The sequence below is a fragment of the Coturnix japonica genome, chromosome Z, assembly GCF_054131305.1.
Source record: "Coturnix japonica strain WE chromosome Z, WE-NBRP24, whole genome shotgun sequence".
NCBI lineage: Eukaryota > Metazoa > Chordata > Aves > Galliformes > Phasianidae > Coturnix > Coturnix japonica.
Window position 1 is genome coordinate 67,553,922 of NC_140702.1, and position 15,741 is coordinate 67,569,662.

General features: G+C 43.2%; 1 protein-coding gene and 1 pseudogene across 4 annotated transcripts in view; both read left to right on the plus strand.

The window, feature by feature from the left end:
- KIF24 (kinesin family member 24) overlaps positions 1-11,948 on the plus strand; it is a 30,054-nt gene extending 18,106 nt beyond the window's left edge. For all 4 annotated transcript variants that reach the window (XM_085529744.1, XM_085529746.1, XM_085529745.1 and 1 more), the window contains 6 exons: positions 361-466; positions 3,059-3,130; positions 3,732-3,841; positions 4,718-7,138; positions 7,485-7,578; positions 9,506-11,948. In XM_085529744.1, the coding sequence (XP_085385870.1) occupies positions 361-466; positions 3,059-3,130; positions 3,732-3,841; positions 4,718-7,138; positions 7,485-7,578; positions 9,506-9,649 (2,947 nt within the window). In that variant the 3' untranslated portion in view covers positions 9,650-11,948. The remainder of the gene's footprint in view (positions 1-360; positions 467-3,058; positions 3,131-3,731; positions 3,842-4,717; positions 7,139-7,484; positions 7,579-9,505) is intronic.
- A 2,385-nt stretch (positions 11,949-14,333) lies between these two features.
- Positions 14,334-15,661, plus strand: LOC107305731 (E3 SUMO-protein ligase PIAS2 pseudogene; annotated as a pseudogene).
- The last annotated feature ends 80 nt before the right edge of the window (positions 15,662-15,741 follow it).

Sequence of the window (15,741 nt, forward strand, 5' to 3'; positions counted from 1 at the left end):
CTTTATCCTTGTTCTTAGGAAGCTGCAAGCAGAGTGATTATCCAGAGTGATTAATGTGTTACACTTCAAACAGCTTATCTGTTAAACTGTGGAGTAACTCACCACATGCAGTCGTACTTTCTGTTATGGTAACACTAGTGCCAGAACGCTCTGACACTGTTCTGCTGTTGTGCATATTTTGTCACTCCAGCTATTTCCAGTGGGTATTTCTCATTATTCAAAGGTAGTAATTTCTGGTTGTTCTTCTGATGTCATGTGTTGCTTTTCTCTGGTTTAAAAAAGAAATAAAAAGGAAAAAAAAAAAAAAAAAAGTAGAAAAAACAACTCTGTAAGATAAACACTACTTTGTTTTTTTTCTAGGATATCATTCATTGACTTGGCTGGCAGTGAAAGGGCAGCTGATGCCAGAGACTCAGATCGACAAACAAAAATGGAAGGAGCAGAAATAAACCAAAGTCTTTTAGCAGTAAGCTTCTAATTTCTGGGGAAGGTTTTGCACGAAACAAAAAATCCAGAATACCAAGTTTTTCTAGTTTAATTTATCTCATGCCTGAAAGATGATTTAATAGAGGAAGGAGTTTGTGATGAATATCAAGTTTTCTTAGGAAGTAAACACAGCATGGAAAATGTTAGTTGTATTATACTAATTGTATCATATTCTATACAGAAATGCTATCCAGCTTTACTTCCAAGGAGTATTGGCATGGGGTTGCCAAATGTGTTTCATAAAAGCACATCTGTTCTTGCTGCTTGTTTTCACCACTTGAACTCAGACTCCTCTATCAAAGCAGGTGTAAAGGACTCAAATACTCAAGAGTGCAGGAACTAGAATTTCATGTATGGGGAAAAAGGAACAGGAAGACAAGCATTCATAATGGAAACCATCTCCTCATAGAAATGTATACAGTTGCGCAAAAAGAGACAGGGAGCAGAAATTTGTCCTCTAAGATAAAGCAGAATTGCCTCTAAGTAGGAATGGTGCGGGAGGTTTTGTACCTCCTTTAATTCAAAGGAACAAAGCTCACTGATGACTGAGGGCTTTGCTAAGTGAGACGGAGATGATGATCTTGTAGACATTCTTAGCACACAGCAAATAGGTGACTTGTTCTGTTTTCAGAATGGAGAGGGTTGGTTTTTTTTTGTGCAGAGGCTTTACTGCTGTAGAATATTGCATTTAAACTGGGAGACAGCATGTGAAGTGAATGTGTTTAGAGCCTCACACTTTCTTATTTGCTGTTGAATAAGCGAGTGGCATAGAGGTCAGTGTCTGAGCAGCACTGATTCACGAGGACTGGAGTAACATGGGTTCATGAGACTACTTGAAAAGGAACTTTACAATCAGAGTGAGCATTTTTGCTGTTTTGTGAAGTGGAGTAAATAAGCAATCTAGGTGCCTAGAGGTAGTGATTTAATTAACTATAAAAGGCTTCACGGGGTAACTCTACATGATATGCAGCCTATAAAACAAAGCTCTGTCCTTCATGATCCTGACACACACTTCTAGTCTTAAAATACATGAAATATGAAGTTTGCTACTGGTTTGAATGTTTGTTTTCAAGTAGAGGATACTTGGAGTTGGATACTGCAGTTATGTGAAGCAGTATAAAATATACCTGATCCTGTACTTGTTGGAGGTACCATAAAATGCAGTAAATGCAAGAGATTCTTGTCATTTCAAGTGGGTGTTGTTCCTTTAAATGTAGAAAGGGTGCTCCATGGTTGTGTCACCACAATACTGTCATCTGCTCATTTTTCCTCTGATTTCTGCTTTATAAATGACTTGTCTTGTGGCTATACAGTCCGTTCTGACAGTGTGAGGGCATGTTCAGGCTTGATACAGCATGTGATGCTACTGGGCTTATTCCAGTGGACAAAAAACATCTTTTTTGTCTACAAACATCTGTTTGAAAATGACATGTTTTTCCACTGCTGATAACAAATCAAGAGATAATTCCTTGAAACTACTAGCCACCTCTGTTGATGGTTACTAACATGGAGAGCATCTGCTGTGTTTTGTGAAAGGTTTGAGTGTAGCTACCTGCACATGTTGTGCTGTTTTTAATGGAAGCTCTCTACCCTTGGAAGGAAGTATCTCCACTCCTTGGGTAGTCCATCGCTTCATTCTCCATGTTCTGTGTATAGTCCTTATCAGCCTGTCAATGACCAAAGTGAAATGTTTACTTGGGCTGCATCTGTACTGCCTTCTGAGCATGGGCTGGAACACAGCAGCCTCCACAGCTCATTTCTTGTTGCTTTCTTTTTTTTGTGTAGGTTTGTTTTTTTTTGTTTGTTTTTTGTGTGTTTTTTTTTGTTTGTTTGTTTTTCTCTATTGTAAGTGGGTTTCAGGCTTTGCACTGGAGTGAAGAAGGAGGCCAACATTCTAAGACAGACCAGTGTACCCACATTTGCAGTGTGCTTAAAAGAAATATCTATATTGCAGATTAGAATCACTATGGGAAAGAATATGCCCTTGTTTAGCTTACAGTGGCTCTTGTACAACATGGAAGTATTAAATGTTACCAGAGATCTGCACTTTTGTTATCTGAACAGCGGTATTTTGTTTAATTTTCATCAGGGGAAGAGCTTATTTTAGAATAAAAAGGTTAATAAAAGGTGGAGTGTGAAAAGCTCTGTTCTGAGGATGTTACAGGTATATGAATCCAGTGTACACCTGGCACACAAGCTGCAGCAATCTGGTGTACACTCAGTCTGTCTGCAAACTCACTGGCTATGGTGCAGCAGCAGGTCTGTAGTAGTCTGGAGCTGTGTGTTGAACATGCTTGAATATACCAAGCTTTTTTGGGTTTCATTTTTTTGTCCCACTGAACTGGCAGGCTGGGATAAATGGCTCTGTGCTTCAGCTGCTCTTCCTGCTGCTGATAGCTGAACTAGTCAAAGCTGACCATTTATTGCTGTGGCAGCAATAGTCCTTTGAGGGACGTGGTAGGATTTAAAGGTGCATGAGGGAAATAGTAAAAAGCTTAGGTTTGCTGCAGTTTATTTCCATGCTAGAGGAACTGAAATTTGTGTGTGTGTGTGTTGTTTTTTTTCTTGATAGCTAAAGGAATGCATTCGGGCCTTGGATCAGGAGCATGCACATACACCTTTCCGACAAAGCAAATTAACTCAGGTAAAAGGAGCAGAAAGGTAACAACACTACTTCCCCGGTGAGACATAATGTGTGTGTATTTTTAGATAAAGAGCACCATGGACTAGCCATAATCAGGTATTCACATTGTGTGTAACTACTTTCTTTCAGAGTTCCATCCATTTCCACCCACTCTGTAAACAATCTTACATCTTCTGTGTAGTAACAGTCATGGGAATTCTGATCATCTTTCCTTCACTGCAGTTGTAGCATATGTTTTGAGGAAAGAAGCATATGGGCAGCCTTGTGACACATGGTGCAAGGGTTTGTTAAAAGCACTAATTAACACTCATATTCATTTCAAATTGTAAACAAAGAATGTCAAGATGAATTCAGACAGGAAAACTCGATTTAAAAAAAAAAAGAAAAGAGTTGCTGTGCATCACCCATCATTTAAAATGCCTCTGCACAGACTGTTAATGTACTGGAAATGCAAGATAACTTAATCTAGCTTTTCATAAGTTCCATGCTAAAGTCAATCATTTTGCCACATACTTTGTGTAAAATAAGAACAAGCATATTATTAAAAATAAATATATGGATCGCTAAAGATCTTGAACTTAGTTTTTCCTTCTAATCCTAGGTCCTAAAGGATTCTTTCATTGGCAATTCCAAGACCTGTATGATAGCCAATGTATCACCGAGCCACATAGCTACAGAGCATACCCTGAACACTTTACGATATGCTGACAGGTAGGAGATAAAGTTCAGTCTTGCCAAGGTGAAAAACACCACGAAAAAAGTAAAAGCAAAAAATAAAACTTTCACAATGCAAATAAAATCCTTGCCTGCTCCACTCTTACCTACGATCTTGAGATCTTCTCTGGGCAGCCTGTGCCAGTGCCTCAGCACCCTCTCAGTAAAGAATTTCCACCTCACATCTAACCTAAACCTCCTTTAAGTTAAAAGCCATTCCCCTTTGTCTTACCACTATCAGATATTGTAAAAAGTTTGTCTCCATCCTATTTATAGCTCCCTTTAAGAACTGGAAGGCTGAAATGAGGTGTCAGAGAAGCTTTCCACTAGCTAAACAAGCCATGCTCCTTCATCATGTCTTCATAGCAGAGATGCTCCAGCCCTCTGATCCCCTTTGTGGCACTCCTATAGACTCTCCAACAGCTCCACATCCCTCCTGTGCCACAGACTTACACAGTACTGCAAACGAGGCCTCATGAGGGCAGAGCAGAGGGAAACAGTCCCCTTCCTCTCCCTGCTGCCACCCTTCTTCTGATGCAGCTGGCTCACATCCACATCTTTGTCCACCAGGACCCACCAAGTCCTTCTCCACAGGGCTGCTCTCATGATTTTTCTCCCAGTCTGTACATGTATCTGGGATTGCTGTGACCCAAATCCAACTCTTACTCACTTTTCAAGGAAGCACTTCAAAATATTGCTACAGGCCTATCCTGTTGAGGAATTTTGGTAGGTGTGTTCTGATGCCTACCTCAATTGCTGATGATTAAAACAAAAATCAAGACAGTGTTTAGCTTTAATATGTGAAAGCATTTGTTTGTTCTGATGACACTTATCTGAAAGCATGACAGCTTTTAAAGCAAACCTCATTTACAGGGTCAAAGAGTTGAAGAAGGGGATTAAATGTTCTACACCTGTCACAAACAGACGTCGGACAGCTGGAAACGTATCTCCAAAACGCGTCCAAAACTCTCCCTCAGTGACACCTGGAGAAAAAAGCTCTCCGAAGAAGGTGAAACTAGGCCTCCACCATCCTTCAGGTGCTGCAAAAACAAAGACAGTCCCTCCAGCACTCCTGCCCCTTAGTAACCCTTTGACCTCTACCCCCAAGGGAGTCAACAAAGGACATGCCTACAAAGGAAATTCTGGCGCACTGTGGTTCCATCAAAGTAGTCCAATTAAGGGAGTCCTACGGGTAGGACATCACCTGAAGAAGAAAACTGATGATCTGTCGTCTTGCTCTGAGAAGAACCATGTTGAGAAGGATTTTATCATCAAAAATGCTGTCACAGCAGAAACAAAAGAAAGTCTCCAAAGAGACAAATATACACAAGACAGAGCACCTGCCCAGTGCCTTAAAGTCCAGACCATGAAACCTGTGCAGAAACAGTTTGTTTCTAGAGATGATTTTTCCCTGGGAGATGGAAATCTGCCTTCTGACAGCAGGCAAGAGTGGGGAAACACCTTTGCTAAGCAGTACGTTGAAGCCTGGACAAATCTGTCACCATTTCAGAAAGAAAGGGAGGAGCATTTACGCCTCTATCACCAGCAATTTCAGCAGCCACCTATTCTAAAGCAAAAACAGAGCTACCAACCTCTTGAGAGGTTTTTGACACAGTACAAGCCACAGGAGATTCAAGTAAAGCAGGAGCTAAGTCCTACTGCCACTGAAGCACCAAGCAAAGAGGGGATGCAGCTGGAAGATCTTGATGACAGTGATTTCAGTGAAGATTCTTTCTCACCTGTCTGCAGCCAAAAGAGTGTAAAAAGAAGAAACAGCAGTAAATGCAGTCAGCATTCCTTTTTCCTTCATCAAAGAGAACAAGGAACTGAGGAAGAGCAAAAAGGCCAAAAGCGACAGGACTTAATTTTTAAACATGCAGTACCCACACAAGAACATGAGATAGAGGACGGCTGGGATGCTAGAGAGGGCAGACCAAAGATGGAGGAATCCATTAAAAACGCAGGTTGCAGCAAAACTCCATCTGACTGGAGCTATGACTTAGCTACTGGGTCATCTTTGAGCACTGCAGAAAAACCTTACTGCTTACAAGACAATCCTGCTTGTAACTGGAATAACAGCACAGACTTCCTAGCTGATCATAACCAGTACAAATCCAAACACAGATGTCTGACTTACTCCACTGAAGACACCTTGACTCCAGAAAAGGGTCTTTCAAACCCATATGCTTCTCCTATATTGAAATTGGTACCTCCAGAATCCAAACAGATTCTCCTCCAGCAGGAGAAAGATGAATCTACTTTGGATGGACAGGATGTTGTTACGGGAGATATTAAGTGGAAGAGTCGAAAAAACGATGTTAACCACTGCAGATCTTCCAGTTGTTCCTCAGAATTCAGTTCTGAGCTAATGGCCCCTCTCGATCTGTCTCTCCTTGACTATGAGGAAGGATCTGACACAGAGAATGTTTCTTCTAAACGAGTGAAGTCTCCTCGTGTGAAACAGATGTTGTGCAGGAAAGTGTGCAGCTCCCAGTTAAGGTTTGAGGAGGAGACCTGGCAATGCACCAGGAGCAGAGCTCTCACAGACAGCATGCTGGAACTGAGGGAGCAAGCGCGTCGCGGTGCGAGGCACTGCATCCTGCAGCATTCCCCACAAGGGGACAAGTGGCTCTCACCCACCTGCTGTGGTGTCAAGCCGTGCTGCTGCCTTCAGAACTCGTGTTCATCAAATCAAGGAGTTCTTCACAGTTTTGTTGTTGAAAATGACCTGACAGAAACATCCACAGCTGAATCCACAGAAGCCAGGGAAGAGAGAGAGGGTGCTTTGTTTCTCTGTAGCAAAAAGTGCGAAGAATACTCGGATGGCAGACAGTGTGATGCTGATGTTAATGAGAGCACTGGTTGTTCAGGAAAAGCTCTCCCAAGTCAAACACCAAATGTTAAGTCTCAGAAAATAAACACTGAGCTAACTGAGAAGAGCTGTTTTTCAGGTGCGTCGTGCTTTCTGACTGTGGGAAATACAGATTATGCAGCCCAGTCCCCCTCTCAGGAATGTGGCCTCTTGCAGCCCATGTCGGGACTGAGAAAGGAGGACTTCACTTGTTCTAAAGACTCAGCCAAGTCATTGTTCGGCAGTGAGGAAACAGGGCTGCTTAAGAGCAAATTGATGCAGACTATTTTTACCCAAGAGACTTTTGCTGTAGATGCAGGATCTGCAACCAAAGTGACTGAGCCGTTAGCAAATGCCAACAGCCCATCAGGCAGCAACACAGGCTCTCCAAGTGCTGTACCAGAGGTGGGAAAACTGCACAAGGAGGCCCTAGAAAAGGCACAGTAAGTCTTGCTTGTCACTAATGTTTGCTTTGAAGCTTATAAATTCTAGACATGTGGTATATTCACCTTTATTTTTATATAATGATCTCTCTAAAAATTGATGGTAAATCAATCTCTGAAATAATTATTTAATAAGATTAATGATAAATTATGTTCATTATCTTATTTAAATATATATGATTGCAGTCCATTTCAAGGAGCACTGGTGTGCACTTCCTCAATGCCAGGGACCACAGGACAGTGAGGCTTCCTATGGGGCATCCCTCCTTAAGTTTGTTGGTGCTTAATAGCAATTAAAGGTAGTGCAGCAGGCTGTGTAACCAAGGGTATGTTCTCTGTTTATCAGACAGGCTATGATTCGGGCCCATCGGCAGCAGCTGGATGAAATGGCATCCTTGTGCTTCAAGGAAGAACACTTGATAAATCAGATGTCAGGAACGGTAAGTGTTGTAGATGAAGACTTCACTGCCCATTGAACCTGCTTAATTGATTTGGAAGATCGTTAACCTGAATTAGTGAAGTGACATGGCTTGCGAGTTTCTACTGTCATTCTCTGGTGCCTCCCTGAGTCCTAACAGAGCCTGCACCTTTTAAGTACTCACCATGGCTTTGCTAGTTCTCACACTGCCTGGTTGCTGTGGGAGAAGGGAGCTGATGGCCTAACCCTGAACTGCTTTTTTCTGATAAGATGACTTTATTTTGTGTCATTGGTACTGGACTACACCAAACAGGGCAGCTTTCCAGGCCAAGATTTTCCTCCTCGCAGGCTGGACTAAGTAAATCAATGCTGCAGAAAACAGTACACCCATAAAACATGAGATAGGATGCCACAGTTGGTGGTATAGTGGGTGCTCCAGTGCCTCTTCCTTCAGGGATCCCATTGCTAATCACGCTGCAGATATGCCACCCCCAGCCCCACTCAATCTGAGTGCTAACTAACTAGTTTAGTCAATAACTACTTTGACAAAGGCCTTCACCAGCTTCTGTCACTCAAGTGTTCCTTGGCTTGTCTGCTTATCATCACACTAGTAAAAGCTAAAGCTCAGCACCTGCATGACTGCACTACTAGCCATGCAATTCCCATTTTCAGTTTTTCCTGCCTACTAGTAGATGTGCATCACAGCAGCATGTGGCAAATCTCTTCTCTCACCTCAATAATTAACATTTCTCAGTGACAGCTTCCTGCCCTTCTCAGTCCTTTGTCTTACCAGTAAAGCCAAATTCCATTACTGCATCACATTACCAAAATGACTCTTAATTGCTTTCACTGTTCAGATTTGTACATGGCTACAGGCACCTTTCCCTCAGGGAATTTGGAACGGAGCCATCATGTGGTTTATACGCTGTGATTTCCAGCTGCATGTGATGTATTCCCAGATAACACATGAAAACTTACAAAGCAGCACAAGAACAATAAACTGCATTAATTTCATGGCAGAAAATGCAGTGATAAAAAGCAACCTTTTTTCTTTTTTTCTTTTTGAAGTTGTATTTTGAGATTTTTCTTGGTAATTGTTGGGTCAGTTGATCCCAGCCAGCTGGAGCCCAGCCAACCCCACACCCTGACATTTCTTTGCCCCTTGTAGCAAGCAACTATTTTCTAGCTGGCAGAATTATGTCAGTCTTGCCAGGCCTCCCAGCAGTGGATTAATAACTTAACACTCCTGGGCATATTTCAGAGCATGACCTTTCTTTGACCAATGAAATAAGTTTGGACCCCATGCCAGTTTATATCCTTCGACTTAAAGATGGCTGCAGCTTTTCCAGCCATGAGACTTAACAGCCACAGGAGAGATTCCTGCCAAGACCAGCCATGCACTGAACCATACAGTGTTTAAAGTGCTTACAAAACATAAGCTGGGACAGTTTCATTACAGTGTCATTGTCCCTGTAGGACAGAGGACAAGACAGTGCATAAGACACTGAGTGCACCAGATAGCTGGGGTGCTGCTAAATGATGAAGGCTGTGAATGATTAATTTTCATGTGGCAGTAGTTGAAGTCCAGGCCCTGAGGACCCTGACACTTTCCAACTTCTTTGATACTGATCATTCAACAAAGGCACCAAATTCTGCTCCTAGTGCTCCCTTGTTAATGCAAGTCCTACTTAAAAACAACTGCATCCATTTCAGTTTTAATCAGTTCCATTTTGTCCTGCTGTGTGGTAGGTTGCTATTCAGTATTCAGAGGCATTGAGTTTTGCTGTTTGTGAGAGTCAGGACATCAAGAAGGAAACACCCAATAAATGCACTGCACTGCAGAATGGAAAACATTCTTAGTACTGATGCAATATCTAAAATATGCTGATTTTCTCCAGCCTGTTGCTGCTACTCTTGTTCTCTAATTTTCTTTTTGCCTTCTTTCCTAGGATTTTCAGAATTTCATCATCAAGCTGGATGAAATCTTGGTACTGAAGTCAAAGTGTATCCAAACCATGAGAGCCCAGCTTCAGCTCTATTTATCTGACTCTCTCAGTCCTGACACATCCCTGCAAATGTCTCCACCAGTTTAGACCTTCCTTTCTTACACATGCACAAGAACAATTTTGGAACCAGCCAGCATTTCACTGCAGTTGGTGCTGCAGGGTGCAGGTGAACAGGGGATAGCTTTTGGTTTGATGTTTGTGAGTAGTGTGCATTTTAGATAAGGTTGGAGAGAATTCTCAGTAAATGAAAGGTGACCACTTGGCACCTGAAGGTTTCTATTTCTTTAACACCAGTAAGCCATGTCCTTAAGAGTAACATTCAGCAGCCTTTAAATGTCTCACCAAGCAGCAGGCAGTCATGTACACAGTATTCATAGCTTCTCGTGAAAGAGGCAATTCTGCTCTGCCATGAAAATTAAAGAGTAAGTAAAAAAAAGAAACAACATTTTGAAGCCAGATACAAGTACAAATAGAAATGCTCAAAAGTTATCTGAAAATGTTTGCAAACAGAAGTGAGGGAACAGAGAGAAGGCACCGTTAAAGCACACGGAAGTAACAAGTCCAAAACTGAATGAAAATCAAGGCAGGACAAGATGTACTGGTCCTTTCAGAAGAAGGATGGCTGTTTGAGCATTTGTTGTTTGGGACTAATGCTTCAAAACTTTTAGAAAGTCACTTAGGTGAGAAGTAACAAGTGGTTGAGTAGAAGGCTTATGTACATGGGACTTTATCCTGTAGGTTCTGGCATGTTACTAAGCACTTGGATTTCACACCGGTGCTAACAGTAAGGACCAAAAGCTTACTTTCTGCATGCTGTCTGATCTCTGCATGGCTGGGTTGGCAGTTGATTTTCATATCAGAAGAGAGTCCAGTTACAGATGTTGGACTTAAGAGGCTAACAGTGCTATTGTAACATGAAGCTGATGTTTGAGTCAAGAACTACCAAGCAAACAGTTGGAGCCCTGTGGGATCCCTGCTGCTGTGTGTGTGCATCATGGCTGAATCACACAAGCCCTCTTCCTGAAGCCACAAGTGACCTTGAAACATGCTTAGCATAAACAACAATGTGCAAGTGCTCACACTCCAAGATTTGGGCTGTCACAGCATAATTGGCCACCTCAGTGTTTCCTCAGTTATGCCTGTAGTAGCTCAAAGTATGCTTGGTAGTATAAATGCCAATGGTTAGGGAGGCTGCCATCTGACCAGCTGTAAATGTTGCTGCCTGCTTCTGCAGCTACTCAGATCTAGGATTTGCAGAACAGCAGTTACAGCAATAGCAGTTACACAGTTTATCTGGATTGCTTATTTGGTGCAAGCATTCTGAGGAACAGAAGTGCAAGGGAAGGAGTGACAAATGTAATTGAGGAAGAAAGTCCTACATCAGTGCCCTGATCTTCCGGGATCAGGGTATATGCCTGAATTAGTTTCCATCTGGCAAGTGAGAATGGATTCCCCTGTGCAGCAGAGATTGGAGCCCCTGCAGGGCCCGTGCTGATGGCCAACATCCAGGTCACCACTACCAGCATGCAACACTGAAATGAGGTCTCCCAGCCCCATTTTAAGAAACCTGCCTTCCTCAGAGAACTGAGGCATTCAGGAGCAAGATCATTCAGTCTCAGTGTCTCGGAGACAGGGCTGGCTTTCCCATACATAAGGTGAGGAGAACACATGGCAGCTAGGCAGTCCTTGCTTCTTCTGGAAGTAAAAACAGATGCTAGAAATTACAGTAGTTCCCAACACCCTTGTCCTGCCAGCAATGCAATGCTGCCTGGGTGGAAAGAGAGGGAAAACTTTCCCTCCGTGTACTTTGACTGCTGTGACACGAGGATCAGTCGAGTGCACTTTAACCCAGTAGGGAACTGCTTGTCAAAGACCTCTTGACAGACCTGCTTCTCTGCTCAGCAGAAACACGTTCAGCCTCTTTCTTTTTGTCAGCAATAACAGGGCTGCTGCCGTGCCTGAAGGGCTGCACACCATGAGACAGCAAAGCCAGGCTTATGGTTTGCAAAAGGAGCTACCAAAACAGTTACAGGAAACAGTGCCGATCCTCTCTCCACCCTTAGGGTTATTACCTGGATGCTGCTTTAACCCGTGTGAGTGTGCTGCCAGTGTCAGTGCTGCCCCCCCAGCTGTTTGATGCTGCACTGACTCCTGATACGAATGGTTTTCATTGCGGCGTGAAGAATGTGTGTGATTTTTGTTACAGCAGGCTGTGTGGTTTTTGCTGATTTTGAGAGCCTGGCCCCATACAATCAAATAAAATCAAAGCGGAATCACTTTTGTTTGTATGCAGGTGTAAGAAAGACTATTAATGCTCATGGCAGATGCTTGATATTTTATTTGAATAATTTACATCATTTAAAATAAAATTCAGTTTACTACAGAACTGGTAAAACTTCTAAAGTAGACGTGATCCAAATGACTGTAAAAATGTTTGATTGTAAAAGATCATCTCAGCAGAGGCGAGCTGCTGCCCAGCTGGCAGGGAGAGCTGCCCAGACAGGTGTCACACCAAACCCACATCAGCACCAGGAACCAACTCGCCCGCTACAGCACAAGGACAACTTGCAGGCGCAGGGTCAGCGCCAGCAGCGCCAGCAGGCAGCAGAGGGGCTCTGGCTCCAAGCACGAGCTGCAGTTTGGACTTTGCCTGCATGCTTCTCATTGTGACACACAGATCGTGGTATTCAGCAGCAGCTACCACAGAAGGCAGAACATCCTCTGACAAAGTTACAATGCTGAATGCCATTCACCAGGCGCGTGAATCAATCTGCTGAACTCAGAGACCCGGCCTCACAACCCGACACTTCCAGACTGCGCTTTGTTCGTAACAGTACCAGAGTAACTAATGACACACGGTGCACAAGACATCCAGATCTCATTGCATTATGTCATTTCTTTAGAGGCACCTTCCCCCTACCAGACTTGGTTAATCCCCAGCACTCCGTAGCTTCATCCCCTATTGGCCACCCCAGGAGCAAACTTCCAGCCTCAGCCACCCCATGATGCAGAATCCAGAAAACTCACTACAGATGCAAGAGCAACACTGCAGGGAAAGCACCTGTAGGCATTTCTCTGGGTTAACAAGAGACTTCATAAGTAACAAGGGCTCTGTATCGTTTTCCATCTTTCACTACTACAGACTGATATCTCCATTCTCACTTTTAAAAACAGAAGGTGGTGGGCACCTTCTTTACCCGGAACCCGCAGGGGCAGCCCCAAACTAGAAATTAATTGTTGTCCCTTCAAGCTGGAATGCCCTTCTTACGCAAGTTTTGATCTCAGTCCCATCACTGGAAGCTGGCGAGGTGAGGCTCAGTGTTACAGCACACAGTGCATTGGAAGCCTGCCCTGGTCCTGCTCATCGTCTATCCCCAGATCTCCTAGAAGCTTGCCAGCTACATTTCAACATCATTCTATTTCAAATAAAAGTAATGAATATCGTGCACTTCATAGGAGAATCCCAGGAGCTAACACTGACCCGGATGAGATGTTTTGGATGCATTTCAATAAAACAATGGAAACCAATGCAATCCCCTTCAGAGTCCTGATGAACTAAAAAACTTACTACTGAAAAATGTGAATTGAGGTAAGGAGCTGGGCTGCCTTCCCCTCCCAGAGTCCAATACTCCCAGCTCCATGTTCTAACATCAGTTTTGATCCCCAAGCTTGGTTGGTTTTTGTTTTTTGGTTAGTTTTTTTTTTTTGTTTTTTTTCTTCTTCTTTTTTCTTCTTCTTTTTTTTTCTTCTTCTTTTTTCTTTTTTTCTTTTTTTTTTCTTTTTTTTTTTTTTTTTTTCTTTTTTAATAAAACAAAAATAAGCCACAGAAGAAAGAAGCACCTTCTACCTCTGCATCGACCTGTCTGGAGACTGCAGGTATCTCTGCCCAAAGCAGACCACATCCATGTATGCCTAGAGGAGAAAGCAGGACCAGGGCTTGTAGGATCGAGCAAGTTCTTCATCAGCTGAAGTCAAAGAGCATGAGAGATGGGAACCATGGCACTGGGAGCTACGTCAGAGGGTTTTATTAGCTATGCTGATATTTTATGTATTTAGAACTCAAACAACGCACAGCATAATTCTTGGTGCTATCAGTATGTAGAAGATGGCAGATTGCAAGGAACTGCAAAATACAGCATAAAGTTCTTACGTTTCTGAACCATAAGTGTTGTTGGGCTTCGTTGGGCATATTAAAGCAGACTGAAATGACCTCCGGGTTGCACTTACTGAAGAGCAGCTGCAACCCAGCAGTTCAGGTATAAATCAGGAACCACTGGTACTCCCCAGGAGTTGGTGCTCGTTCCAGTCTCATTCAACATCATCATCAATCATTCCTCTCTGTCCTGGTGAGGCCACACCTGGAGCGCTGTGCCCAGTTCAAGACAGGGAACTACTCAGAGTCCAGTGGAGGGACAGACACGGCTGTGATCCTCCTGTATGGGGATCAGCTGAGAGACCAGGGGCTGTTCAGCCTGGAGAAGAAGACTGAGGGGGAGATCTCATCAATGCTTATAAATATCTGTAGGCAGGTGTCAAGTGGATGGGAGTGGGCTCTTTTTGGTAGTGCCCAGTGACAGGAAAGGAGGCAGTGGGCCTGAATGGAAACACAGAAATTCCATACAAACATGTAATAGAACTTTCCTACAGTGAGGGTGACGGAGTACTGGAACAGGCTGCTCAGAGACGTTGTGGTGTCTCCTGCTCTGGAGATATTCAAGACCTGCCTGAACACTTCCCTAATACAACAGATTATGCCAAGCAGAGACGAGTTGCCCTCAAGAAGATAATTTACCCTAACAGTTTGTGCATTAAAGTGAATAGGAAGATGGTTTCCACTGTTGGATACACTCCATCGTCACCAAATGGAATTAAACAGAAGGAACCTGGAGGCCCCTTGAATGTAACATCTCATTCTAGGTTGTCATCAGCAGTGTCAGAATAGATTTCTATTTCCTGTGCTTCTGAAATTGGAAAGCATTGCTCCATGTCTGTGTATCTCACTTGTCAGCTCATTTCAGCTATGCTTTTGCAGAGGTTAAAAGTGAAAGGTACCCAAAACCCTGACTATCCTAGAGCACTAATTAAAGAAAAACTAAGTACGGATCCTGACAGTGAAACTGCTGGTCTGCAGTTATCTCTGATGTGCCCTGTGTGAAAAATGAGACTGACAATACCGCGCCAGGCTCGCACACACCTGCAATGTTTTGATGCTACTCTTCATTTTCAAATGAATGATTCCATAAGAAGCATACCTGGATCTGTTCCATCTGCAACAAAAAGGCATCTTGTGATGGGCTATAATACTAGATGGGCTCTTCATGGAAATCCTTGATGAATGTTTAGGTGTGGATGAGATTAAACTCCAAGATGGTTCCTTGTAGCCCACGAGGCCCAAAAAAGGTGGTGTGATAATCTGAAGTCCACAGTGCACCAAAACAGAATGATCCAGTGTTGTTAGAAAGCCATGTTCCAAGATGGTGGGCAGTGAGGAAAACAAGAAGAAAGTTGGTACCTGTGACTTGACAACTAAAAAAGCTCTTTTGATGAAGTGGAAGATCCTCCCACCAAAATGAAGTACATCTTGTTGGAAACACAAGGAAGCCCAACCAGGAGGGTCTCATGCATCAGCCGTCGTCTGTCAAGGGTTGATATTGCTGCTATTCCTCCGCTGTTAATAGGCTATGCCATGCCATTCCATTATCCTCCCATATCCAGCATTTCCTCAGATGGGATAGGTTTGGATTTCTTTTCACTAATCCCAGATGACTCTGAGTGTTATCCTCCTGTGTTTTTAGATAATCTCACATCAACAAGCAACATGCTTGGCAGCATCACCACACCAACCAGTCAGCACAAGAGCAGTATGCACATTAACTCTTCCAGCAGGTCCTCCAGAAGGAACGAGAGGAGTTAAAACCAGCAGCAGAGGCAGCGCTCCTGGTACCATCCGACTGGACTGAAATAAGAGGCAGCATTGGAACTCCAGGAAAAAGTGCAGAGCTGATGCTTGTATCTCTGGAACTTCAGCTTCTTGCAAGTTACTCTGATATTCATTGAAAGGATTTGCCTTCTGGGAAATCGAGTAAATTCACTAAGAACAGAAGTGACACAGATTTTTCTTGCTTATTAAATAGCTGGTGTAGGAGAAGCCCCTTCTAACCATGCTTTCTGTGCTTCCA